At 42.6% G+C, this 12,424-nt stretch overlaps 1 protein-coding gene across 1 annotated transcript in view; it reads right to left on the bottom strand.

Moving 5' to 3' along the window:
• Positions 1 to 12,424, bottom strand: part of scn4aa (sodium channel, voltage-gated, type IV, alpha, a) — a 36,793-nt gene that overhangs the window by 11,607 nt on the left and 12,762 nt on the right. Inside the window, exon 15 of the mRNA XM_056296709.1 lies at positions 1 to 415. This exon is cut by the window's left edge and continues 38 nt beyond it. Coding sequence (XP_056152684.1) covers positions 1 to 415 — 415 coding nt within the window. The remainder of the gene's footprint in view (positions 416 to 12,424) is intronic.

The raw sequence follows: 12,424 nt of genomic DNA, 5'->3' as shown, positions 1-12,424 counted from the left end.
AGTTTTCATCTTCATCCTCCTCATCCTCCAAGTTCTCAAAATCTGACTCTCCCTGAGCAATTGGCACAGTGAGACTGAGCTCCCCATCCACAAAAAATCCACAAGGCCGGTCTTCAACTAAGCAATTAGGTATTCCATCTGCCATTTTGAAATCCTGACCAGTGTCCAAGTGGTTCAGCTCAATGGCCTCCATTTTAGGGTCCATGTCCTCTGTAGGGCCCTTGTCAGTCTCTTTGGGCTTTCTACCCAGTAGCTGTAAGACCGTTTGGATAATGACTGCTTTAAGCCAGTCGATGCCCCTCGTGATCCTGCCAATGGCTATCTGGAGGTTGTTCATTTCTCCATCATCATCCCCCACTGAGAGGTTGTCTCCACTGAATGAGCTGAGCAGCAAAGCCAGGAAGAGATTCAACACCTGAGGGGAAGACAGAACATGGACATGAGATGACGGGATAGGACAATCAAGAATTCTGAATTTGGAAATTGACAAATAAAAAGCTGAAGCATTTACGTAAGATCAATGACCACTTTTTTTTAGATTTGAACAACACTTAAATTAAAAAGCAATCTTGCAAATAATAATAGTAATGATAAAATAATAACATTAAGGTTTTCCTGAGGACTGGTATATAGCACACGTCAAACACCTAGTTATTTATATTACATAGCGATGAATTTCAATGACTGGTATTGCTTATTAATTCAAATTATACCTCATGGGTCTAAATAGCCTGGTATTGTATTGTATCGTATTGTAGAAGGGGTGTTAGCTTTCAGCATGATCAACAATCACTTTCATACAAAAAACAAATAAACACACACATATCTCTAGCTATCTTATATATATAAAAGCACATACATATCCTTAAATTTATATCCATAACAAATAAAAAATATATACACATACACAAAAACACATCCATTAAAAAAAAACACGTGCCAGGCATGGCCTGCTACAATTAAAGATTCTGCATATAATCCATTATACCAATGCTAGGTTAGCAAAGATGTACCCCAACGTCAGTAATGCTTGTAATAGGCGTAAACACTCACCCGCTAACCTTATACATATGCTGAAACAGGCTACTAGACTACTGGACAAAAAAATCTGAAACTCTGGGGGATATTTATAACATGATCATTGATCCTAACCCACTTACAGCAATATTTGGCATTCCACCTTAAGTAAGCTTTCCCTTACCATTGCAAAAGGTCCTGGCTTTCACAACTTTATTGGCCCGTCATCTCATTCTTTTAAAGTGGAAACACATTTCACCTCCCACTCATAACTGATGGATCAAAGAGGTTCTACAATATATCAAGCTTGAAAAAATCAGATTCTCCCTTAAAAGCTCCCTGAGATCCTTTAATAAAACACGGAGACCCTTCTTGGACAAGAAATAATTTAACAATTCTACCTGACCCTGAGGATAGCTGAGCTCCCTCCCTGTTTTCTTCTCCCCTTCCCCTTCTTTCTTACTTTTTTTTAATTCTATTTTCCATTTCATTTATTCATTTATTTTACATGTACGTATATGTATATGGGTGTGTGTGTGTGGAAACAAATATATATGTATACACATTTCATTTTTAACATGTGCGTGCACGTTGTTTTTAATGACAATAAATTGAATTGAATTGGAATATATATATATATATATATATATATATATATATATATATACACACACACACACACACACACACACATATATATCTACTCCTGTATTTTCACAATGTGTGTCTGGTGTGTGGTGTGTGTCTGTGTGAGAGTCTATAAACGGTCAAACTAAAGCACTTGGGCCTTGATTCTTTTTGGAGGTTATTGGGGATGATCAGGGGCACCTATAAAAAAATAGCAGAAAATTAAAATTATGCATAATGATGCATAAATATGCAAAATATGCATTTTTCTAAAAATGGCTAAAAACCACTTTTCACGGCATTTCAGATGATTCTGGGCATCTTTGATTTTTTCACCTATAATTTTTGTTTTCTGGGACTTAGAAATGTTTTGGCATTATGCAAAATAAATGCATTTTTGCAAAAATGCACTTATAATCCTCATTTTTTTCGGAGGTGGTAGGTATTGTTCCAGAGAGGACCAGAAAAATAGCAGAAAATTAAAATAATTATAATAATTATGCATAATTATGCAAAACATGCATTTTCTAAAAATGGCTAAAAACCACTTTTCTCGGCATTTCAGATGATTCTGAGTATTTGGGGGAAGGGAGTTGGAGTGGGGGGGGGTAAACCACTTTTCTCGGCATTTCAGATGAATCTGAGCATTTGGGGGGAGGGAGTTGGAGTGGGGGGGGGTTTAGGGGCAGGGGGAAAGCGGTTAGCTGGCAGGATGAAGAGGAGGGAGATTTACACGGGTGGATAACCAAACCGCTACATTGTAGCGGGGTTCTTCTAGTATACATATATTATGATTATTATCTTTTATGTATGTGTGTACACTACCGTTCAAAAGTTTGGGATCACCCAAACAATTTCGTGTTTTCCATGAAAAGTCACACTTATTCACCACCATATGTTGTGAAATGAATAGAAAATAGAGTCAAGACATTGACAAGGTTAGAAATAATGATTTGTATTTGAAATAAGATTTTTTTTACATCAAACTTTGCTTTCGTCAAAGAATCCTCCATTTGCAGCAATTACAGCATTGCAGACCTTTGGCATTCTAGCTGTTAATTTGTTGAGGTAATCTGGAGAAATTGCACCCCACGCTTCCAGAAGCAGCTCCCACAAGTTGGATTGGTTGGATGGGCACTTCTTTGAGCAGATTGAGTTTCTGGAGCATCACATTTGTGGGGTCAATTAAACGCTCAAAATGGCCAGAAAAAGAGAACTTTCATCTGAAACTCGACAGTCTATTCTTGTTCTTAGAAATGAAGGCTATTCCATGCGAGAAATTGCTAAGAAATTGAAGATTTCCTACACCGGTGTGTACTACTCCCTTCAGAGGACAGCACAAACAGGCTCTAACAGGTACTATTTAATGAAGATGCCAGTTGGGGACCTGTGAGGCGTCTGTTTCTCAAACTAGAGACTCTAATGTACTTATCTTCTTGCTCAGTTGTGCAACGCGGCCTCCCACTTCTTTTTCTACTCTGGTTAGAGCCCGTTTGTGCTGTCCTCTGAAGGGAGTAGTACACACCGGTGTAGGAAATCTTCAATTTCTTAGCAATTTCTCGCATGGAATAGCCTTCATTTCTAAGAACAAGAATAGACTGTCGAGTTTCAGATGAAAGTTCTCTTTTTCTGGCCATTTTGAGCGTTTAATTGACCCCACAAATGTGATGCTCCAGAAACTCAATCTGCTCAAAGAAGTGCCCATCCAACCAATCCAACTTGTGGGAGCTGCTTCTGGAAGCGTGGGGTGCAATTTCTCCAGATTACCTCAACAAATTAACAGCTAGAATGCCAAAGGTCTGCAATGCTGTAATTGCTGCAAATGGAGGATTCTTTGACGAAAGCAAAGTTTGATGTAAAAAAAATCTTATTTCAAATACAAATCATTATTTCTAACCTTGTCAATGTCTTGACTCTATTTTCTATTCATTTCACAACATATGGTGGTGAATAAGTGTGACTTTTCATGGAAAACACAAAATTGTTTGGGTGATCCCAAACTTTTGAACGGTAGTGTATATATGTATATGTATGTGTGAGTAAGGATAAGCGGTTTGGATAATGGATGAATAGATGGATGGATGTAGGTGTGTATATGTATGTGTGTGTGTGTATATATATATACACACACACACATACACACACACACACACATACATGCACACAATTTACCTTGGAAGATGAAAGAGTGAGAGAGAGAGAGATGCTGATATGCTGTCAATAATCATTGATAAAGGTATAAATGTTGGTCTATTTATAAAAACAAAACAATTCATCAGTTTGTTTTTTTTTTGGATGATCGGTTGAGAATTATTATTTTCATTCATGATGCATTTTTCTACAATTACATGATGTTCAGGCCCTTGTATCTTTATATTGATCATCATTGATGTGCAAACCTTTTTTGGCTGTCAATGGTACAAAAAACTTGGATCTGATGAAGCGTGAATGCTCCATTTTGTGGGCCGCTAGTAAAAAATTAGATCTTAAATCGAATAAAGCAGAATACTGATGTTCTTATATACTGTCTAAGTTTGGGGCCAAAGTGTGCCCCTATTCCCCCCAAACTCCTGAGTGGCTAAAATACACATGGTATATCAAGCTGGTCTTGTGATTGCACTTCAATAAATATTATCCTGTCTGCCAACTGTTGCAGAGGCCGCTATCTTTAGTGTCTAAAACCCGTTAGTCCATTTCTCGGTTCCTATTTCCCAGGTTTAGCGGGAGATCATGATTACATGGACTTGCGGCGGGCTGGGCTCTTGCCTCCAAAGAGCAGGAGCAGTGAATCAGTAAAGCAGCAGAGGAAAAAGGCTGAGCTGGCCAAAACACAAACTTCTCAGGATGGGGAGGGGGGTGAGGGATGGATGGCGGAAAGAGAGAAAGTGAGAAAGAGAGAGAGAGAAAGCAAGAAAGAAAGCGAGACAGACAGACAGAGAGAGAAAGGAGAGAGACAGAGAGACAGAGACAGAGAGAGACAGGGAGAGCTCTAGAAGAAAAGGCCAACTGCGGCTAAGATGTAGATGCAAGCATTAGATTTGAGGATGTTCATTCATTACGTTCTTTTTTCCTTGACTTTAGGTCAGCACCCTCAATATTTGTGAACAGGGATAGGTTTCAGAAACAAAACAAGTAGCACACCAGCTTGTGATGTCATGTGGGTGTTAATTGTGGAGAAACTCCATGAGTTTGTGCTATAGCTGCAAACAGAATGTTTTACAATTCTGAATGAATTCCTTTCGATTAAAGACATCAAATAAGCTGTTTACATGAATGCTAGATACTATCTGATAAGATAGGAGGGAAAATAACATTCATTCATCTTCAGCCACTTCTCCGGGGTCAGGTCGCGGTGGCAGCAAGCTAAGTAGGGCACTCCAGACATCCCTCTCGCCAGCAGCACCCTCCAGCTCCTCTTGGGGGATCCCAAGGTGTTCCCAGGCTAGATTGGACATGTAGTCCCTCCAGCGAGTTCTGGGTCTACCCCGGGGTCTCCTCCCAGTTGGACGTGCCCAGAAAACCTCCAAAGGAAGGCGCCCAGGAGGCATCCTAATCAGATACCCGAACCACCTCAACTGGCTCCTTTCAACATGAAGGAGCAGCAGCTGTACTCCGAGCTCCCTCCGGATGTCCGAGCTCCTCACCCTATCTCTAAGGCTGAGCAGACACCCTACAGAGGAAACTAAATTCAGTCACTTGTATCCACGATCTCACCCTTTCGGTCACTACCCAAAGCTCATGACCATAGGTGAGGGTTGGAACGAAGATTGACTGGTAAATTGAGAGCTTTGCCTTCCGGCTCAGCTCCCTCTTCACCACAACAGTCCGGTACAATGTCCACACTACTGCTGATGCTGCACCAATCCGCCTGTCAATCTCCCACTCCATCCTACCCTCACTCGTGAACAAGACCCCGAGATACTTGAATTCGATACTTCACTTGAGGCAACAACTCATCCCCAACCCAGAGGGAGCAATCTACCATTTTCCGGTAGAGAACCATGGCCTCAGACTTGGAGGTGCTGACTCTCATCCCGGCCATTTCACACTCAGCTGCAAACTGCCCCAGTGCATGCTGGAGGTCGCATTTTGATGAAGCCAACAAAACCACATCATCTGCGAAGGGCAGAGATGCAATTCTGAGGCCCCCAAAACGGACACACTCACCTTGGCTGCACCTTGAAATCCTGTCCATGAATATCACAAACAGAATCGGAGACAAGGGAAAACCTTGGCGGAATCCGACACCCACCGAAAATGTGTTTGACTTTGTGCTGAGAATGCAGACACAGCTCTCACTTTGGTTATACAAGGACCGGATGGCTTGTGGCAACTGCCCCAGTACCCCATACTCCCCAGTAACCCCCACAGAGTGCCCAAGGGTACACAGTTGTAAGCCTTCTCTAAGTCCACAAAACACATGTAGACTGGCTGGTCAAACTCCCATGCCCCCCCCCCCCCCAGCATTCCGCAAGGGTAAAGAGTTGGTCCGTTGTTCCACGGCCAGGACGGAATCCGCATTGCTCCTCCTGGATCCAAGGTTCGACAATTGGTCGGAGCCTCCTTTCCAGCACCCTAGAGTAGACTATCCCAGGGAGGCTGAGCAATGTGATGTCCCGATAATTGGAGCACAGCCTCCGCCCCCCCCCTTTTTTTTTAAACTTTATTTTCCAATTTTTACGTTTTTTAGGAACAGGTATACAAGACACACGAACAACAACAACAAAAGAAACGTGTAGGAATCCCCCCCCCCCAAGGCTCAAAGAAGAAAAAAAGGACTATGCAGGGATTTCTTATTCCAATTCAACATAATACCCATGTTTTTGAAGACGATATAAAGTTGTACACATATATCTATAAGTATTGTCGTTACAACCAGGTAAAAAAAAAAAAAGGAAAAAAAAGTACATTCAATAAAAGGGAAAACCTTCGGGGGTCCGCGGTGGTGTAGCGGTCTAAGCATCGGCTTTGTGTCGATGCAGTTGCCCACTGTGGACCAGGGTTTGCGCCACAGTCTCATCAGATCTGACTATGGCCGGACTAGATGAAGCAATAATAATTGGCAAGGCTATCTTCGGGAGGGGGGCAGAGTCGGCTTGTGTTCGTCACGTGAATGCGTCTCTTGATGCGTCGGAAAAAGCAGTGGTTCGGCCTGGATTCGCTTTGTTACGAAAGTGGTGAGGCGTCTCCTTTGAGACTGCAGGCCAGGGAGATGCAGTTGGCGAACGCATGCAGTACGAGGGTGGGTGTTTGAATTAAAATAGGGCTCGATTGGCCACTAAATTGGGAGAACATTCAATAAAGTCTATGAAAGGACTCCAGGTCAAAGTAAAGTTTTTGCAGGTTTTACATATTTTATATCAGAGCTTTTCTAAAGGTAGAAAGGACAGCACCTCCCTTAACCACTGCAAAAATGATGGAGCTTTATTCGACTTCCAGTTAAATAGGATAAGTCTGTGTGCTAGTAATGAGCATTTGCCTGCAAAGTTGTGACCTTACAGTTAGGGGGTGGTATGCCAAAGATGGCTGTGTGAAAATCAGGGGTTATGGTCTGTTTACAGATATGTGAGAATACATTAAATATCTGTCCCCAATAACTGTTGAGGCAGGGGCATGCCCAGAACATGTGTCCCACTGAGGCTGGACTATGGCTGCACCTCGGACACCCAGGGTCTGGGGTCGGAAAGATTCTGGCAAGATTGTCCCCCGAGTAGTGAAGACGGTGAAGCACCTTAAATTGAATTAAACCATGTCGTATACACAATGAGGACGTATGTATACGAGTTAAGCTGTCCCGTCATGCCTCTTCAGAAAGCTCTACACCTAAATCTCTCTCCCATGCAGTTTTTGTTTTGTCCCAGGATATCTGTTTCAATCCCTGTATCAGTGTGTAAATTATAGAGACCGTTTTTTTCTCAAAGGGATCCATCTCTAGAATAACATCTAATTGGCTCCTGGGTGGCAGATACGGAAATGAGGGAAACACTTTCTTGGCAAAACTACGGATTTGAAGGTATCTAAAAAAATGGGATCTGGGTATGTTAATGGTCTTTGGTAAGTGTTTCAAATGAGGTGAATGTTCCATCTTTAAATAGATCACAGAAAAACACCAGTCCATTTCTATGCCAATGTTGAAATGCATTATTTAACACAGATGACGAGAAGAATTGATTATTTGCTACTGGAAAAAGACCGCTAGCATGCTTTAATCCAAAATGCCTCCTAAACTGTAGCCATATCCTAAGTGAAGCTTTAACCACCGGGTTTGTTATTTGTATGTTACGATTATGTGGTAGTAGAGAGGTGAATATCAGTGAAGGATTGGATAAGAGTTCCATGTGAACCCAATCTGTACCCTGTTGATTCTTATAAGTAAATGCCCAATGTAAAACTTTTACAATGTTCGCAGCCCAGTAATAACAAATAAAGTTAGGCAAGCCTAATCCTCCTATCTCCTTAGGGACCTCCAAGTATATTTTCTTCATCCTAGGGTTTGAATTGTTCCTGATGAATGATGAAATAAATCTATCTAATTGTTGAAAAGTTGTCTTAGGTATGAATATGGGAATCATTTGAAAAAGATAGAGAAATCTGGGTAAGACTGTCATTTTAACTATATTAATGCGGACCGCTAATGAAACTGGTAGCGTTGACCACTTTTTAAAATCTTGTTTCGTTCATTCTATTAGTGTTTTAAAGTTATGGTTATATAACCTCCCCATTTTATGGGTGACTTTGACTCCTAAATATGTAAATACATTACGTTCAAGTTTAAATGGAAAGCTTGAGTAGTCTCTATCAGTGTGGTTAATCCACCACATCCCAAAGGTGCTCTATTGGATTGAGATCTGGTGACTGTGGAGGCCATTTGAGTACAGTGAACTCATTGTCATGTTCAAGAAACCAGTCCTAGATGATTCGAGCTTTATGACATGGCGCATTATCCTGCTGGAAGTAGCCATCAGAAGATGGGAACACTGTGGTCATCAAGGGATGGACATGGTCAGCAACAATACTCAGGTAGGCTGTGGCGTTGACACGATGCTCAATTGGTACTAAGGGGCCCAAAGTGTGCCAAGAAAATATCCCCCACACCATTACACCACCACCACCAGCCTGAACCGTTGATACAAGGCAGGATGGATCCATGCTTTCATGTTGTTGACGCCAAATTCTGACCCTACCATCCGAATGTCGCAGCAGAAATCGAGACTCATCAGACCAGGCAACGTTTTTCCAATCTTCTATTGTCCAATTTTGGTGAGCCTGTGCGAATTGTAGCCTCAGTTTCCTGTTTTTAACTGACAGGAGTGGCACCCGGTGTGGTCTTCTGCTGCTGTAGCCCATCTGCCTCAAGGTTCGACGTGTTGTGCGTTCAGAGATGCTCTTCTGCATACCTCGGTTGTAATGAGTGGTTATTTGAGTTACTGTTGCCTTTCTATCAGCTCGAACCAGTCTGGCCATTCTCCTCTGACCTCTGGCATCAACAAGGCATTTTCGCCCACAGAACTGCTGCTCACTGGATATTTTCTCTTTTTCGGACCATTCTCTGTAAACCCTAGAGATGGTTGTGCGTGAAAATCCCAGTAGATCAGCAGTTTCTGAAATACTCAGACCAGCCCGTCTGGCACCAACAACCATGCCACGTTCAAAGTCACTTAAATCACCTTTCTTCCCCATTCTGATGCTCAGTTTGAACTGCAGCAGATCGTCTTGACCATGTCTACATGCCTAAATGCATTGAGTTGCTGCTATGTGATTGGCTGATTAGAAATTTGCGTTACCGAGCAGTTGGACAGGTGTGCCTAATAAAGTGGCCGGTGAGTGTATAACAACAGGTCATCTGTGTAAAGTGATACCTTATGCAATTTACCGCCTCGTGAGATACCTTTAATACCATCCTCTGCCCTAAGAGCTATAGCATGTGGCTCAATTGCCAAACTGAACAGGTAAGGAGAGAGGCTGCAGCCCTGTCTGCAGCCCCTATGGAGCAAAAAATAATCAGAAATAATATTATTCGTCCACACTGCAGCTGTCGGTGAGCAATATAATATTTTAACCCATGCTAGGAATGATGAACCAAAGCCAAACCTTTCTAGAACAGCGAATAGATATTGCCATTCAATGCGGTCAAATGCCTTCTCAGTATCTAAAGAAATCTGTCTAATCTATGGAATGTGGTGTGTACAGTACATTAAATAGGCGGCACATGTTATAGAATGGCTGCCTGCCTGGTATAAAACCAGTTTGATCAGGGTTAACAACCGTTGGGACTACAGTTTCAATACGGGTGGCCAAGATTTTTGTAAGGATTTTGTAGTCACAATTCAACAAGCTTACAGGGCGGCAGGAGCCACACAGTAGGGGATCTTTGTCTTTTTTAAGTAACACTGATATGACTGCCTGCATCATAGTTTGGGGTAATTTCTGTTGGTTAAAAATTTCCTGATACAACAGGTTAAGTATCGGTGCCAGCTTGGTAGCAAATTCTTTATACATTTCAATTGTGAAACCATCCGGACCCAGTGCTTTGGTGCTCTGCATGGATTTAATTGCTTGTATCACTTCCTCTGTTGATATCTCTCTGTCTATCTGTGCTCTATCCTCAAGGGCAATTTTTGGTATGGTCAGACCGTCTAAAAAAGTGAAAATATGCGATGTCGCTAGGCAGTTTTGAACTACAAAGGGTAATATAAAATTGTTTAAACTGGTTACTGATGGTGTCAGGGTTGGCAGTCTTTACCCCAGCTGCTGTGCAAATTTCAGGAATAGTGTTAGCGGCTGTGGACTGTCTAACCTGATGGGCTAATAGTTTTCCAGCTTTCTCTCCATGCTCATAAAATGTCTGTTTGGATTTAAAGAATAATTGTTCTGTATGTTTAATTGAGAGATTGTCGAAAAAACAAAAAGTCCCTGCCTACTAACTACAAAACAAAAACAGAGCATTGAGAACCCAGGCTGATCTACTAATTCCCTAGAGATCACAGCCCCCATTTCTAACATAACATGGAAAATAACCATATAAAAACCCTCTAACAAGCCCTAACCAGGGCGAACAATGATCTTGTTAAGATTATATTAAAGCAAAGAGTATTTATATACTTAAGAACTATATATCAACACCCATATTAAAAAAAAAGTAAAGAAAATATATCAACACCCATATAACAGCAGTTATAATACAGTTCCGTTGTAGGTAAGTGGCACTGACCTGGGTGTCGCCCTGGCAGTCTCTGGCAAGTCACCAAAGCACTGTCACGGGTCTCATAATAATTAGCATCCGTACACACATACATGCACACACACGATAATATTAAAACAGAAAAATAGCCTTTTAAATGGGCAGCAGGTATTAAACATCCGTATTAAATGAAAAAGGCAACATTATCTGTGAGTCTCAAATTACAAACGTTAAAGTAAATAGATAAAGTTAAACTGTAACGTCACCCTGTCGTCTTGGTGTCTTAGCTAGTGACTTCCGCTAGTTGTTGGCACTTAGCAGCTAATATCAATTAGCCGCCAATACCAGTTAGCCACAAATATTCGAGTTTATCAGCATCTTACTGTACATTGTCCTGAGGCTTTAGATTCTCCCTGATATAACCCATCGCCTTAGATGGGTCTTCGAACCGCTTTTCTTGGCCGGACGATGAAGTGATACGAAGCAACGCCGGGAACAGGATCCCAAACTTGATGCCCTGGCAGCTCCGGAGGAGCCGCTTAGCTTTGGAGAAGGCCGCTCTCTTTTTCGCCACCGCCGCGGTGTAATCCGGGAGGATGCTCGCTCTCTTTCCGTGCGGGGTCAACGGAGCTGAACGGTCAGCTTTGCGGAAAACCTCCTCCCTCTCTCTCTGAGAAATAGTGAAACTTCACCACGATGATCCTGGGGGGGTTCTCCTTCGTTGGTCGAGTGCCGCAGGCTGCGGTGAGTCCGGTCTAGGGTCGGGGTAAAGCTGAGGCCTAGTAACTCCTGGAGTAGTGTAGCGATGGTATTAGCAGGCTGCTGGCCTCCGCTGGTCTCGAATCCCTCTTTTATCCCGACAATACGTGCATTACACCGGCTTTGCTGTCCCTCCAGATCATCGACCTTCTGGCGTAGCATAGCGACTTCAGATTTTAGCTGGCCGATGTCCTCCTCCATTTTCGTCGTCTTGTCTGATTATGTGTTCAGGCCGTCCTCCATATCTTCCAGACGGGTCTCTTGTTTCGCCATGCCGTCCTTTATAGAGTCTATTTTTGCATTCAGATCCTCTGTGAATTAATCTATCCGTGCCAAGATCTTGCTCTCACTGCTCGCGATGGCAGCCACCACCCCAGATAGATCTGTAGACTCCTCGTCCGGGGCTTTCCCAGAGCCCAAGGCACTGCTGGATTTGTTTTTGCCCATCGCGTCTTCTAAATGATCGATATAAAAGTACGGGATTGTGAGTCCGGTGTGCTAGCGGTTCAGTATCGTGTTTGTTAAAGCTAATTTATCTGTGTTTGATCTGAAAAGTTATAATATTAATGAAAAGTTCGCCCTGATCAGGAGCCCAATGTAAAGACGTCCTCACAGGTTACTGCTCACCAGCACCCCCCCTTCCCGGTCCCCCTTTTTAAATATGGGAACCACCACCCCAGTATGCCACTCCACAGGTACTGTCCCCAACCTCTACGCAACACTGAAGAGGCATGTCAACCAAGGCAGCCCAACAATGTCCAGAGCCTTCAGCATCTCAGGGTGAATCTCATCCACACCCAGCGCCTTGCCACCGAGGAGCTTCTCAACTACCTCAGAGAC

This window comes from Lampris incognitus, chromosome 17 (genome assembly GCF_029633865.1).
Source record: "Lampris incognitus isolate fLamInc1 chromosome 17, fLamInc1.hap2, whole genome shotgun sequence".
Taxonomy (NCBI): Eukaryota; Metazoa; Chordata; class Actinopteri; order Lampriformes; family Lampridae; genus Lampris; species Lampris incognitus.
The sequence above is the reverse complement of the archived record's forward strand: the minus strand, read 5'-3'. Positions and strand labels throughout refer to the sequence as shown.